We start from the raw sequence: 17,237 nt of genomic DNA, 5'->3' as shown, positions 1-17,237 counted from the left end.
TGGTGTGGAGCCAAATAACTATTGTGGTTGTTGAAATAAGCTTGGCAGTAACCAAAATTAAGGAGTACTCCAGCTTTTATCCTCAGTCAGGAAACCCTTTTTCTAACCATCTTTGCTCTTAGCAAATAAGCATGCCATCTCAAATATGCGAGCTAATGCCTACATCTGGATTTAGAAGAAAGGCTTTATGCAGCTTAACTCACCATACATATTCTCTATTTGCTTGTTAAAAGCATCGTTCAAATTATGGCCCTAACATCTTCACTGCTTTGCAAAACAGTCTGTGATATTGATTGGAAGTGTTTCCACTGTTTATCTTTTGTATTTTAGGACGTTTAGGACATTGCTCTTTGAATGTGTAAATAGATTCTGCAAAGTAATTTGTTCATATCAGTTATAATCCTTTGCATAAACACTAACGCTGATAGGAGCTGGGTGAGTTTAGGGAGCATGTTTTTGGTTCCTGACTGCAACTGATGTGTTGTATGTGGGCAAAATTTGACCTCAAACTAGTGAAGTACTGAATAAAAAAGACAGATTGACTTTCTTCCACTATTCATTTCTTCAAACTTGCTATTTTAAACTCTTCTCTACTTGGGTGGGAAATCATAGAGATTGCTGGAGAGCTGCTTAGTGTTTAAGACTTCAAAAATGCATTTTTCACGGAAAATGTCTCAAGTAAATGTACATTACTACTTGCGCTAAACAGCTTATGTTGAGCTAAGAGGGATATTTAGAACGCTGTAAGGGAAAATGTTATATTTGTTACATTTCTAATAAGAACTAAAAGATCCAAGCCACTTGAGCGCGCTAAGGAAACCAATGCCATGTTAGGAAAACCCTATTTCATAATGTTATGGTGCTATTGTATCTGTACAATACATGTCATGAGAACAGCCATTAATCAGCAACAAAGGCCAGAAAGTGGCATGTGAAATACTTCAATAATTTGCTCTTAAAATAAAATTTATTATTATTTGAATTAGCGTAGGATCTCCAAGCCTTCTCCTAGGTGGTAACTCTTCTATATCACAAGAGAATGGAACAGAACTCTCACTGAGAGCTGCTATGATGATGACCCCATCATGATGCCATCCACCATTACAACATCACTACATCATCACTATGAGAGCAGGTACCATCCTCACACCTGTCTGAGACTTCTGCTCCCATGCCTGAGCTGCTGCCCACCAGGAACTGCTGAGCAGCCGATGTGCAAAAATTGGCTGGACCAAAATCTCCTGCTGTGGTGCTGTCCCTGCCCCAAACAGCTCACAGGCCCACCGATACATCACAGCCACAGTCTAAGTAATCACAGCTAGTAAGATGCAAGTAATGTAACACTTTAATACTGCCATCCTGGCCGTTCAACAGGGCTATTAAGGCAGATATGATGACTTGGGAAATGAGTGCACCGTCTATTAATTCCGAAAGTTAATGCTGTGCATCTCTCTTTCAGACTACCTTTTTTACTTCCACACTGGACAGAATTTTCCAATGCGCTGTTGCACAGGCTAGCAACAGACAGACACCCGTTAAAATCTAATGGCTCTCTCATCACACAGATGGACCCCATGTGGGCTACTGCCTGAAAGATCCACACTGCCATGGTAGAGGAGGGAGCGTGCTCACCTGGGGGAAGACTGTGTGCATCTGATGGATGACACCGATGATGGTGCCACTCATCAAGCAGATTTTCAAAAAGGGTATATGCCAGGCCATAAGAGAAAAGGAAACAAGATAGATGTCCCGCACTGGATTTAGGAATGAGTCTCCCATTCAGGAGTCATTCAGGAATAACTCCTATTTTTCCAGAGGACAAGTGGAGAAAAAGGGAGAGCAATTAAAAGATTCTGGTTTAAACCTCTCTAATGCCAAGAATGGAAGAAAAACAAAGCAAGGGAATTATTATTAACTATTTCATTTATCTCAATGTATTTTCTGTTTTACCTGCCAAATAATTATTGTGTTAGAAACCTCTGCAAGCTTTGGAGCTCTCTTGACCCCAGGGGTCTTTGGCTCTGGAGGACAGAGTTCATGAACATATACAGAGCACAATATGATCATATACAGACCACTGCATATAAGCAATGTTTGTATTCTGAATGATATCAAAAGAATTAACTGTCATTTGTGAATACTGTAAAACAATCAGATAAAGACAAATACTATCAAATATTTTCCTAGCACAATTCCATTCTGATGACATTTGCATAATGTATATACTGAGGTTATAGGATTATTTTATTTTATTTATTCTGTAATGTTTTATATATCATACTATTATAATATTTTATAATTTATAATTATAAACATATTGAATTGTATTTCATTCTATATCCACAGATAAGAATTCTATAAATATTAATAATAGATTTGGGTTTTTCAAACTGGGAAGGGAGAGATACAGCCTATTGTTAAGTACAGTTTAAACAATAATTATGAGAGATGTTTTAGAGTTCACTCCGTCAGCTAGTTTGAGGTCATGGTCATTCTGAATACACATATCTAAATTTTTCCAGCATGTGGGCAGCAAAGGCTGCTCTAATGTTTTTTATATCTTCAAGTATAAGGTTTCTTTCTTTTTTGTTTTTAAACTTTTGTTAGAACTAGGTGTGAGGAGACCATCGTAGTATAGAAAAAGATAATTTTTTTTTCTCTTACTGGATTTTCACATTCATCATATCGAAGTTTTCACATTTTACACACATACATGAAGTCTTGCTGAATATTATTGCATGCCTACATAATACTTTGTAGACCACTCTATTAAAGTTCATCCAAACAAACCAGGCGAGAAAAGTTAACTTGTATGAACTGAGAATATGGACAGAGCATCCCTATATGTCCTTGGCTGCGGACACAAACAAAGCAAAATTTCAAACAAGTAATCTGAAGGCATGAATTTTAAAAAACACAAGAAGGGTTGTCTGTGCCTTTGATGACAGCATGGACATGCATGATTGCTCTGCTGGATCAAGGCCAGTGCTCAGCATCCTGCAGTACTGAGCTCTTCACGAAGTTATTTAGTAGTAGTCCCTTGCAAGAAGTCAAGTGCTTCCCAGAGAAGTATACAAACAATACACTTATCTCAAACTCATTCATGCACTGGACACTTGTTGTATTATCCACTTGAGAGAGGGCATTGAAATGATCAGACTCTCTCAGTCAACCAGGGGGACATTCCAGAGCTACAAAGGGCTTCCATGCGGACACAATGTCCGGTTGCAGGGGCTTGTCTGCAGTACTGAAATTTAGCTTCCTAAAACATCTCTTACGATTGTCCTCTGCCTTTGCTTGTACTAGTGTTCTTATGCACTACATGTTTACCCCTACAGAATCGTTCCATGTATGCTTATTGCTTACTCTTCATATAACTGAAATTTCCAAAAGAATTCACAAAACCCGTTTCGTGCCTATTTCATTAAACATACTTCTCCTAGGATGTAATTTTGAAAGGTTTGTTATCAATCAATTATTAGCAGCCAAAAGATATTTCATTCAATTCCTCTGTAACACAGGAAAACCTCCTAGTGGAAGCAAACTGTTGGAGCGTGTGTAATATATTTTACAGTCTAGTCATGTTTTCAAAATTAAGCCATCTTGGGAAAAGGGGAAGACAAAGCACCTCTTTGAATGAAACAGATTTATGTTGTTGATGAACTAAAATATGCTCTGAAAAATAACCCTGAGGTTAAATTTGAGAGAGAGAAAAACAAAGTTCAAGAGAGAATTTTAAACACAACTACTGATAACTGTACTGCGGATTGTGAATTGATGGTCTCATGCACAAAAATAATGGGTACATTGCTCAGAAAGGGAAGAAAGTAAAACCCAATCTCTGCTTCTAGAATTGCCAAATGAACATTTGTAAGAAGGGAAGTAATTCTCACCGTGATTGTTTTATTATTTAGATAATAGCAGTAGAAAATTACTGAATTTCATTTTATTTCATGCAGAAGGTGCCAGAGTCCTATATGGAATCACGCCAAAATCTTAACAGAGTAGCCAAAGGCTATATTGAGCTGCCTTCTGCTATCATACATTACAAGTACGTGATATATTAAATTTGTATCATACAAAGAAAAGAAACCATCCTAATATTGTATCATCTTGCAGTTTCTATTCTGGCATGACACAGTGTTGATGAGAGTAGCATTTCATGCTTTTTGCTGATCTTTTGAATTAAGTCCAACTAACTTATCAATAGAATTTTCATGTGCTTTTATTTTTAATAAATGTTCACATACCCATTCTTCCCGGCTTTGTTGGTTCTGCTTTTTTCTTGTGCCTACACAGCATGAGGAGCCTAAAATAGCAAATGGCCAGTTGTGTGCAAACTTGGAGAAAATGTTAAAAACGGAACATTCCTCTCATTAAAGTGGGCTTTTAGTAGGAGCATCAGACATCTAAGAGAATATTAGACAACAGGCTTTACCTCCAAGGAAAAAGGAAAAAAAAAAAAATCAAGATTTTATGAACTTTAGAAAGCTGCCTTTTTTGTTCATACCCTTCAGCAGATTTCAACTGTTGAGCGGCCCGCTCATTGGAAATCCTTGACACAGACAAAGCTACTGACTGTTGAGGGTGGTGCGGATGAAAAATTAATTTTCATGATTTGGCACAAGGTGCTTATGTTTAGCAGCTGAGTCTGTCTGGGTGGGATTCAGATCCAGATTTTAAAAAGTTAAAATAGGTGCCTATATAAAGGTCTACATGAGAACTACGCAGCTAGCCATCTATTTTGGTCAGTGGTGACCTAGGGTTTGATTTAGCTGCATAAATATATCTAAAATAATTTGGAATGTCCCAAGGAAACTAGTAGAGCTACAGAGACCTTCTAGACCTGCAGGTACCTCTCTCTAGATGTAGTACTGAATGTCAGGCCCTAGATGTCTATGGAACTAGATTGCATCCCCATTAACTCTCAAGGGAGTTACAAACACGTAACTCACATAAATACCTACCTGGAGATATGCACATATCCTATCTCCAGTTGAAATCAACTTAAAATCCATTCCAGGAGCGGAAAATCAGGTGCAACCAGCTTCCATCCTTCCTCTTGGTTTTCTTCCTCTGCTCTGAACACTTCTGAATATTCCCCTATCACAGTACACTTTGTGCTACCATCTTCTGCTAACAAAGCTTCTGAAAACACCCAGAATTCCTCATTGGTCATCTGTTTGCTTTACCACCACACAAAATAGACAAAACTAAGACAAAACTAATAGACAAGCTAAATCTAATTCTGCACAGTCAGTTGAGTCTACGTTGCTTGGGGTCATACTTGGAGGAGCCACAACGATTCCATGCACAGTGTTTGCATTTCACTGGAAAACTAACAAACACAGAAGATGAAGGAGGTAATCTGGGCACCACATCAAAATGGGACATGAGAGCAGAGCCAAGATCTGAATCAAATATTGGCTCGTGATTTTCAGAATGTTACACATAATGCTGATTGACAGTACAACAATGCCTCTACCCAGGGAAGTGGAAAACCAAGCAAAGGAGTAATTTTTCTTCATAGTTCCACTAAACTGGCACACCAACAAGAAACAATTACTGATTCCTCCCCCCCCCCCCAAGGCATAAGCTATAAGCAATATGGAGAAATAAAACAACTACAACACTGGGGTAATGTCAGAACTACCCTGACTGTAAACAAGGACCATATCTTCCTTGGTGCCTGTACAACCCTTCTCTCAGAGTCCACCCCAATACCAAAAGAGTGCTAAGAAATATCCTGCTTCACCCTTACCTTGCAATAAAGAGTAGGAAGAGAAGGGCAGCACCTAACTGAAGCAGGGAGCTGGTGCTTCACAGAACCCCAAAGAGAAGGCTGTCTATACATTAAGGTTTCCATGTGCATTATGACACACTCTTCAACCAATTGCAAAGACTGTAAATCATAGCACCAACTAGGATGCTACGAACAACATTTATTTCATTGTACAATTCTGTTTCATCATAAGAACATGAGGGATAAAAACTTATATGACCATATAATTAAGCATTGAGTGACTACATATAAATACAAGGGACCTAAGGGACCTTAGTTTTGATATTTGCTATTTTCTGTTTACTTTCCAGTTTTAATATTTGTGTGCATCATCATTGTGTATAAACATAACTGTGTACATAATCTTTAAGATATTCCTCTGTATTTCTTTCAAACAAAGGAAAAAAACAGTAAACAGTGTCTTAAATGACAGTTTAGCTAAGTGGTTTACCAGGGGAATGTGGTTCCTTCAGACAATATAGTCCTTTCCTACCCTGGCTAGAGGACTAATATAGCATACCATGTAATCTTCTTGGATGTTTATTCAATATTTCCATAATTCTTATCATGGGTTTTCTATAAATGTTTTAAATAGGTAACCAAGCCTCTCAATCACAGTCTTTATGTTCTGTAGTGTTTGTACAGCACGATATTTCAAGTTCGTACATTAACACAGTTGCCACTTCCTAGAAACAGGCTTAAACACGTGGGCATGAAAAGAACAGTTCTGGAACAGGGTACTACAAATTTCCCAGAAAGGAGTGGTATCATTAGGTGATTATGGAAAAAGGCATACTCTCAGTGAAAAATACATCTCCTTTCTTGAAAGTTTCTTCCAAGTTTATTTCAGTCGTTCAGCTATCCACCTCAGCATTCAGTCCTAAACTTTTTCCAGGAGCTGTGCCGGGAACCAGTCGCTCCTCCTTCAGGAGAAGTGATGTACCAGTGCCCTGCCTCAGCAACCACAGCTCTCTTACCTTTGTCTTCATAGGGGGACACCACCACAGCTATCCCTGTTCCCTTTTAGTTGTTTGGACCATAAGCTGTGCTAATTAACCGTGTCAAATAATATAAAACTGGGCTTTTTAGTACTTTCAAAGATTTCTCAATGTACAGAATTTTAAGATCAGTTGTGATGGGTCACATCTCTTACATGGGTCATTAGATACTGCCTACAGACTCAGACAGACAGCATTACAGAAGTCCAGTCCAGCTTTGGTAGGTAGCTTTTAAATAATGTTTTAAAGATCAGAAAATATCTAAATAATTATACTGTGCAGAATTAAAATCTTGCAAATGGATAAATAGATTTTGAAATCTGTCCACTACTAATAGAGGTTATAGTGAATATATGGACAGACACAATCAGAACTGTAAGATACCTGTTCAATAACTAGCAAAAACGGCTATGTAAGAAAAATACTTATGTTCCAAAATAATTTCTATAGCAACCTATTCTATAGCTGGAACTTCTGCAATAAACTACGCTGACAGTTGAAACACAATGTGCTTTTGCAATTTAGGTGAGCTTTATCACTTTTATAAACTACTAAGTTAAGCCACCTATAAAACAACAGGCTTAACAACCTTAGATGTAACCCAGTGTGCCACCTTGCTTAACAGCCATTATCATCCCCCTGACAGGCTGAACTTTAACCAGGTTAGTGTGAGCTGAGAGCAGAAATTACAAACAGTAAAACCTAGCTGAAGGATTATGAAGATAACGTTTTAAATATTTGCACACAGTCAGAGAAACAACTCATTAGGGTAAAGGAGGACCTACTATTTTCTGGTGGTAAACAGCATTTACAGATCCTGGCAATTTGCTTAGGAGCTCCTAGTGTTCAACACGTGTTTAAAACAGTCCTAAGTTACTGCTAAGAGACCTATTCTACAGTAAATGATGCATTTTAGCTTTTATTTCCTCAGTTCGTTTTGATGTACCAATGGTGAAAAAATACTGAAGGACTACACTGAGATGTACTACAGGGACACCAGTAGCTTTCTGTTTTTCTGTTAGAAGGGTATTTTATAAAAGGCTGCTTCTAAATATTTCTTTATTAGCCATAATAAAGTACCTGGACAAAGAAAAAGAAAGAGAGTAAGCAACAGTTTGCACATGATCAGTTTGCACATGATCATAAAAAAAAGGCTATTGCCTGATTTTGCACAGAAGCAGGTTGCCTCCAGCAGCCTTCCCCCATGGAGCACAGAGCTCTGCACCATCCCTTGCCCCGGAGAAACTGGGGAGGGAACTTGCCAAACGAAACGCCGAGCCAAGGAAAGATGTGTGGCTCCATCAGAAAATATTATATTCAGATTCAGCAGTGACACAGCACTGTGCGCAATATCAATAACTGTACTACATCAAATTGCAGAGATGAGGAATCTTCCAGCAGAGGAGGAAAGAAACTGAGTGCTGTGTTGGCAAGCTGCTGGACAAGGTGTGAATCCCAGTTTGCTGCATCACTGCATCTCCCATCCCCAGGAATAATCCCATCTTCCTTGCAGGAGCCCCCTGTGGGACAGAGCCCCACATCCCTCGCCACAGCATTCCCAGCTCCCCTCATCCCACAGGATGAAAGATTCGCTACCCTCCTTTCCCACAGCAGCAGCAGCAATACTTCACGTGTCCATGGCTGGCTGTGCTAATAAACTAAACGTGGCCAAGAGCCATCCTCCTTAGCCATGCCTGGGAAATGCATGGTGGGCTGGTAGCTGGAAATTGCCAAATTTATTCCAGGAAAATTTCTGGCAGTTTATAGACAATCATGTTGTAGCAGGCAGGACTGTTGCTAGGAACACCCAAATTTACTGGTATAAGTGCTCTACCTGGCTGCTGATTTTTATGAAACTTAGTATCTTGACATCCCAACCCCTTTGTCATGTTTGTTTGGTTACCAATGGGTACAAGAGCTACGGGGGAGCACGGATTGACAGCATGACCACACAAATCTTGTTTCTTATGGGTTCAGTCCTTTTCACGACTGAGCTCTGGAAGAGTACACCAAAAGACACAGATGAAGTGAAAGGGAATTTTGCCCATGACATCTATAGGGTCATGACTTCCCTGTGTCATGTCTGTGCTCCCAGTGGAAGCATGAGCAGGTCAACAGTATGAGCAGTTAATAAAAGCTAGCTGTGCAGTGTCCTGTGGGAGATCTGACTGGTGACCTCTGTCCAGTTCCTCCTGAGAAGTGTCCAGGAAGAGGTATCAACACTGCAAAAATTGCACCACCAAAGCTGGAGCTAATTAATAACCTTATTATCCATCCCCAGAGAGGTCAAAGACTAATGAGCTGATTTGAATCACAGACATATTGCTAACAGTGTAGGAAGCTCTTATCTCTGTTGCACTGTTGACAAGAGTCTATAAATTCAGCTACCTTTTGTAAATATTTTTAATTTATATTAAATAAAACTTAAGTTAAAATAAATTTAATTTATATTAAATTTAATTTCAATATTCAATTTAAACTAGACCGGTAGTTAGTCTCATGCGTTAAAAAAATCTTAAGTTGATTATTTGCTATAGAAGAGCAAATGCAGATGAACATGGTAGAGACAACTCTCGGGAAATCCTGAAGTCAGAGAACTGGGTAAGGCAGGCAGACCAACACTGCACCAAAAAATAGCTTTGTTTACTGCAACTTGTGATTTAGTAGGCAGGGGAAACAACAGCTGAGGCAAGAAAGTGTGGGCAGCTGAAGAAAAACATGAGGAGGAGGATTAGAGGTAAAACATATCCCTCTTCCCTTCATTTCCTTCAACTGATGATCACATTTCCCCAGAAGTCCTTCAGCCAAGTGTGATCCTGGAGTAAACACTGACTTTGGAGAAGCTGAGCCTTTCCACTCTTGTCTGAACTTGTCCTACAGGACACCAAACTGATACAAACTGCATCGTTTTGCTCATCCTCAAAGATGAACGAGTATCACCCATGGAGCATCCTTATACCGTGGGATGAAGCAGTCTGTAAAGCCACTGAGACTGATGGACATCTGGGCCAGGGACCCTGGGAGCGGCTGTGCTGCTGGGCTCGTCAGCGCAGGATCAGACCTCTCAGGCCTGACAGTTTCATGGATAGCAAGGAAAGATAGTTTTTGTGGCTCTGCACTTGGACTGCTGACATACATAGGTGTACCTCCATGCTACAACTTACATAGCCAAGAACAAATTCAGATTTTTGCTATGTATGTTCTGCACACTGCAGCATGGCTAAGGACTTTACTAACATCATGCAAACACCACCATTTGTGAAGAGGTGCTAATGCACATTATGGCTTATACAAAGAGGGAATTACAGGTTGGATTTCCAAAACTGTTCGATGCTGACCTAACTCTGTTTTCACTGAAGCCAGTGATGAACCTTCCATTGATTTCAAGACAGGCAAGCACTCACTGCCTTAGAAAATGTCCCTTTAATTTCACTTAAATGGTAATCAGCAGTCATAGTAGTATTTGTATTTCTATAGAACTATTCATCAGCTCTTCTTCAACAACAAACATCAACAGAAAACCCAATACAAAACCATGGACAAAAAAATCAGTCACAGGAAGATGAATAACTGTTTATAAACTGACCTCAAAACTCGCAACAGAGGATCACATCTCATATAAATAAATATATTCACAGTCACTGCGCAAGCTAGGACCAACAATTATTTCTTGAATACCAGGAAAAACAAAAATCTGAGACAGAAAGGGAGTAAACAAGAGTATGCAGAGAAGATGCACATCTCATATCTCATTTTTCTCAGGCAGCTCAAAGAACAAAATTTAGCTGCTACAACTTGATCAACAAAGGAAACTATTTTTAGAGAAGAATTAAAGGAAATATAATATTTACAGATTTTCCACAGAAAAACACAGTTGACAGTTTTCCTCAAGGTATATACAATTATTTTATGAGGTTAACTTTTCTGACACAGAATTTAAGTATAACACTGACAGTATTTGCTCAAATATTTCATCAGATTTGACTTTTGTCAAATAGTGAATGGGAATCTTAAATATTGTAAACAGCTTCTCTGGTAAATTGTAGAAGTTAATGAGAAACAAATAAATTCTCACAAGTTAGTTACCACTCATCAAAACTGATTTTTTCCCAATTTTTAGAAGAAAAAGAGAGCTAGAAATAAAAATGTCTTGACATCATCACTGAAGCTAATAAATAATGTACTGTAACTGTATAGGCAAAAAAATGTGCATTGTGTAGGAAAAGGGGAATATCAAAGACAGATCAGTCAATCAACAGGTATTGTGTTCACAGTCAGCAACCTATGTTCTCAAAGAAGTCACTCACTTTTTACTTTTTACATGTTAAACAGTAAAACAACTTGATTGTGTGCAGCACTTACCTGCAGCTTCCCAGTATAGATAGAAAGGCAATAATACTCAGAGGAAAATTTGTTTCGGCAAACAGGACAGTCAAAGCAACACTGAAAAGGTCTCACACTGAAATGCTGCAACAGTTCACTTATCTAATTAGGGAGCAGTCTGGCTTTTCTTTTATGAATGGACCAAACTTGAAATGTTTCTATGAATGGGTCAAACTTGAAATATTTTCTACTTTCAACTCCATTCTAGGTGTATTTTCTCTCTCAAATCTGACCTACCAAAATTTTGGGATAAATAATTAGAAATTACTTTAGGGTAAAATATAGTAATATATATTCTAATAATTTATGTTAAGCTGTGTATTTTGTTGGCACTTTGTATATATATACACACATCTATACAAAGTGTATATATATATACATATATGATATGTATAAATCATCAAATGATGACTTAGGTCTTTAAAACAAATTACCAAAAAACCTGTAAGAACAATCTCTTGGGTTTTTCCAGGTTGTAAACTAGCTCAATTAAGCAGAAGTTAAAAGTGTTTATTATTAGGAACAGTAAATACTTGAGTATGACTACTCTTGAACGCTTGTATTTTATGTTGATACTTACAACCTGAATAAGACATCTGTGTGATGTTCTAACTCTTATTAAATGCAACAGATGAAAGATTAGGTCAATGCAAATGTGCTGTACACTGAAAGGATCAATGATATGATTAATTACTAAGAGGAATCAATTGCTACTGAAATGCTAGGCTTGATGCACTTGTACATTATTTCTCTGATAATGAAAGAAATTACAAGAAAGCTGGAGATGAAATTTTTACAAGGGCACATAGTGATAGGACAAGGGGTAATGGCTCTAAACTGAAAGAAGGTGGATTTAGATAAGATACAAGGAAGAAATTCTTCACTCTGAGGGTGGTGGGGCACTGGAACAGGTTGCCCAGAGAAGCTGTGGATGCCCCATCCCTGGAAGTGTTCAGGGCCAGGTTGGATGGGGCTTTGAGCAACCTGGTCTAGTGGAAGGCGTTCCTGCCCATGGCAGGGGGGGCTGGAACCAGATGATCTTTAAGGTCCCTTCCGACTCAAACCATTCTATGCTTCTGTGATTCTATGATGGCATGCTATGTTACAAAACACCATCTCCTTCTTACGTGCTTTGAAATATATAGTCCTAATATGCACAGAAACTCTTCAGTGAGGAAGAACTCAATATTCTTCCTTCTTATTAAAGTTTACACTTTGCAGGACTGACTCCTTGATCCATAAGGTCCTAGGGCAAGCAGGTTATATCATTTCATTATCTCCAAAGCGATATCTTCTCAGAGGCATTACGTGTATACGTACATGAAGTTGACACAGCCTGTCCCCGCAGGTGGAGCAATCCAAACAAAACTGAGGTTTGTAGTCGGGAGATGGCTCACGTGTGATGCAACCACGCTGCACATAAACTGGTTTCCAAACTGGTGGTCAGACATAATTCCTATGAGAAAGACACAGGAGAGATAAACAGTAACACATGTTAATGGCTTACTGCAAGGTGCTAACAGAGAGAGAAATGCATCTGCCATGTGTTTCATCATGGCAACACAGAGTGAGAAAAAACGAGAGTATGCCACTGAGTAATTAGACTTAATGCCAATGAAAACACTGGAGCTGGCCTCTGCTTGAGCCAAGGCTGACTTTCTATTTACCACAAGGCTCCAGGTATTTACTACTGTTATTCTTCATGAGACCTATACCAGAGGAATTCTTTGCATTTTTAAAGGAGGAGCTGGATCACAGCTGCTGTAAATCAGTGTTATTCCATTACCTGATTTACACCCATTACGGACCTAAAGGAAAATAAAACTTGAAGGACAAATGCTGTGTTTTAGTAAGCAAAATGAAACTTTTAGAGAAAGGTGTTATCTTTTAGTAGACAAGCATATCTACTTGGAAAAAAGCAGATGAGGATTGGATTCATGAACTCTTCTTCTGTTCTGAAATAAAAGCAGCAACCTTAAGCAGTTTTACCAGTATACATTCCTTTGATTTTTTTTGAATCAGCCTCTAATACATGGATGAATGTAAATGTCATCTATTAATCCCTCCCTCTGGAATTCACTGCAGTTCATCATTAGACAAAAGAACTGTATTTAAAAAAAAAAAAAAAAAACGAACAGTATCAGACAGCAATCTTCTCTCCTATAACAGCCCCTCAGTAGTTCCCTACAAATTAGTGCAAACTTGGTTGTTTATTTAACACCCTTAGGCTTAAAGTAAGGCAATCTTACTTGAGTGGATTACTACACCTTTAATCCTAGTACATTAAACAGTAAATGTTGAAACTATTCTTTTGAATGCACTTATCAGAAGGAAATGCTTTGTTCCAGGTTACTTCAAATACTGAAACCTCAGTTCAGAAAATAGCGACATGGGCTGAAACACTGCTAATAGGATCAAAAGGAAAAGGAAATGGTAGCAGGTACCTCCATGCTCAACAAGGTCACCGTTAGCTGTTAGGCGATTGTATCTCAGCAAGTTTATAGTGGTTGGTATTTCTTATATTTACTTGTTGCAATTCAAACAACAGAGAAATAAAACCTATCTCTGCCTCTCAGAACCCTCTACCACTGTTTTTGACGGCAGTTCTTCTGAAATGTGAACCCAGCAATTTCTCTCAACCCCTCACTAATCCAGAGGCGGAAGGAGTTTGCAAGCCAGAGATTTCCACCAAGGAGGGGGACGAATTCTTTCTGATGCAAACACGCTGCTCCACCTGGTGCCTCTCCAGGGACTGCCATGCCAGCAGCACGGTGCAGGCAGAGGGGCTGTCTCACAAGCAAACCATTTAGCATTTTACAGAGCAAAAGCTACAGCTGAAATCCCATTCAGGTACTGGTGAGAATCACAGACTATAGCTCAGGGTCATAGAAGTTATTTATCCCAAGGGCTATTAAACTCTAAACCAGCTTCCATTTTTGTGGGGCAGAAATGAAGCCACAGTGAGTTTAAGTAATCTATCCCAGGAACGACCAGAGGCAGTGGGTGATGGCAGTGATGCTTGTACCTTTTACAAACGACCACAACCTTCTCACTCAGGGTTTTTCAGTTAGTTCCCCACTGAAACGTACACGTGAGGTTTTCCATCCTTCACACAGTTACACCTTTCAGCTCAAATCCCCAGGCGATGCTAAAACCCATTGGGTCAGGATGGCCACAGAGAAGGCTCAGGCTCCCCTGGGTGAAGCCTCTTTTCGGGAGAGCAGTAGTAGGGAAATCCAGCAAGACGGTATTTTACTGACTTGTTTATTCCAAGACGCTAGATGCAGATGAGGTTTGGCCATCTCTTGCCACACCATACTGCCATTTTAAGTCTTTATTTGTCTTCCTTGGCTCATTGGGAGGGGTGGCATTAACATTCTCAGAGAAACCCACTGGACTGGTGTCCAGGCTCACTGCCATGGTCTCACTGCTGAAATCTATCCAGCGCTACCCTCCTGAGACAGATGTGTCCAAAAATACGCCCAGAGAGGTCCCTCGCAGGGTGAGTGGTATTTAGGCAACTGCTTTGCTTTGCTGAAGGTGAAAGGTGGTAACTCTGCTTCTTTCCCAAAATTGTGGGTCTTGTCCCTATCTCTTTCAAGTTTGGGCTAAAGCCAGTGACTTCAGTGATGTGGGATGGGGTCTCTGGGACTAATGCGGAGCACCAGTTCTCATCTATCATCATCATCTCAGGCTGCACAATGGGAAACAGAGTGAGCTACAGACTTTATCAGGTTAATTAAATAACAGACGCTGTCAGGGGAGAAACAGGAATAGCCCTTCAATTTGAAGAAATCCCCCTTTCTTCAGAGCCAGCCAAATACAAGGGAGGACAAAGGCTGCCCTACCACATCCCCCAGCTGGGGACAGGCACACCAGCTTGGGAAATGTGACCGCTTCCCTCCTTGGCAGCAACTTGTGAGTTAATGAATTCCCTAGGTTTCAGGCAGTAGACTGCAAAAATGTGTCTAATACATCAAACACATACAACATCTGTGGAGAATTTCTTTTTCCTTTGATTTACAGTTTAAAAAAAGAACAACTTCGCAGTGACTAGAATAAATTCTAAACAATGAAAAAAACAACCCATTCAATTTTTTTGCAGAAAAAAGTCAATGAATTGCACAGAGAATACTCTAAATTTCAATTTTATCATTTTATCACCATTTTATCCTTATATTTCATTAATAATTTATTGTAATAATTTTTACAATAAAAACAACCACTCCTCATCTGCTGGACCTTTACTGGGTACATCAACTCCATTTTGGAGTTCAGAGTCTTCAAAACATTTCACAATAATTAAGTACCTAAACTTCAGTGAGTGACAGAGTGATATTAAAAAAGCCTTTTTGATGCTTAAACCCCAAAGTTTCCTACTGAAAAGGTGAACATAAAAATCGTAAAAATGCCAAAAATGGAGCAATGCAATTGATACTAAGAACTCACCAAATTAAGGATAAAGAATGTTATTTCCCCCCTCTTGCTTCCAGTTTTTTTGCAGTCCCCTGCTATGGAAGGCAACTCCCCCCTTCCTCCACCATCCCCTCTCCAACCTGGCATGCTGCTTCCCAGACTGAATGTTTGCCCCGTAACAAACCAAAGGACAAATGTGAAACAGCATTCTGCTGCAAAAAATAAAATGAATACAAGGCAAGCCTGATTATATAGCAGCTCTCAGAACAAAACTGTATCCTGTATGTACCTCAGACAGCTTCAGAGACAGAGCGTGCCTTCGTTTAAGGCGCTTGGCTCGGGTCAGCATTGTTCTACAGGCATCCCCTCTCACATGCTGCTGACCAGTGCAACCATACGCATTCAAGTTTGGTGTTTACAAAAGTAATAATCTTAAGGTAAAATTTTAAGATCTGTCTCTATAAAACTCTATAAACACTTTTGCAAATAATCAAGTGTTTCCATGTGACTTATTGAATACTGAAATGTTCAAAGGTTTGTGACAGCTGCACATCCACAGCTCTAAAACGTGCTACATGCAAAGACGCCGTTAGCATTTCTCTGAACTCCTTTTCCCTTGTTTTTTTACAGTCTGCACTCATCATACTGACATGTTTCAGACATCTGCACTTTTTAGATTCTCCATCCCCTAAAATTTCTGAGACTTTAGGAGTCTCGGTATTATCATTCAAGTCCCAGACATGCTTTGTACCTGCCAACAGCACTGCTAGGAGAGGATCTAAACATGCTCAGTCCCTTTCAAGATTTAACTCAGCAGCCGTTTTTATTGCGTAAACTTTTTAAAATGTGCTTAGCCCTACTCAATGCACTATCTATAGTCACTGAATCAAAGAACTTCTATGTGAAGAAGTAGATTTCAAGAGATAGATTAAATACAAGAAATCCAAGGACACAGAAAAATTATTGAATGGAAAATCTTAGGTGAAGTCAGATGACACATACATAGCTTCAATCTTTACATGTTGAAAATTATTTTATTGATAATCAGAATCACTAGTAGGGGTGTGGCAGCTAATGCAGGGAAATATTTTGCCTTTTTTATAAGGAGGCATACAGCAAGGTGAGCGAGATGTGAAGATGCTGTTTTAGGTGGTCCATAAATGGCCAAGTGCAAGTGCAGTTCCTGAACTCCTTATTACTTTCACCTTGTTGTGTCGCTTCTCCAAAAGGGAAAGCTATAGAAGAGAGGAACTATTGTCCCAGCTGGGCTCCTGGAAGCCAAAAGATGATCTTTTCTACTGGCAGAGGTTGGGAAGCATCTAATGGTGCAGATAAATGCAGTAAGATTCACACCATTTTCTGGTTGCTAAGTCTGAGAAATGTGAATCTCTAATAGTCCTGACTTACACATGGTAACTACGTAATGTTCCTTATTACAAGACATATCCTCCTTACATATCCCTCCTTAGAAAACAGTTTCCTAAACCAGAACTTTATCCAAGGAGCTCATCTGCATGTCAAGGTCCTTGGTAAATCCTTCATCAAGGATAAGTCTCAACAGACTTTACAGCATTGAACCAGATGGTAAGTAGTCTACCATTTCCTATTTATTATATGAATTGAGTATGATATTAAAGGAGAGGGTTAATGTTAAATAT

The 17,237-nt window shown here is 39.2% G+C and overlaps 1 protein-coding gene across 1 annotated transcript in view; it reads right to left on the bottom strand.

The window, feature by feature from the left end:
• Positions 1-17,237, bottom strand: part of RELN (reelin) — a gene marked incomplete at its 5' end in the record, with an annotated part of 297,323 nt that overhangs the window by 200,215 nt on the left and 79,871 nt on the right. The window contains one exon of the mRNA XM_082311058.1: positions 12,484-12,619. Coding sequence (XP_082167184.1) covers positions 12,484-12,619 — 136 coding nt within the window. The remainder of the gene's footprint in view (positions 1-12,483; positions 12,620-17,237) is intronic.

Source organism: Platalea leucorodia, assembly GCF_965183815.1.
Source record: "Platalea leucorodia genome assembly, chromosome: 4".
In the NCBI taxonomy this organism is placed as follows: Eukaryota; Metazoa; Chordata; class Aves; order Pelecaniformes; family Threskiornithidae; genus Platalea; species Platalea leucorodia.
Note: the sequence above shows the minus strand (reverse complement) of the source record. Positions and strands in the feature narration are given on the sequence as shown.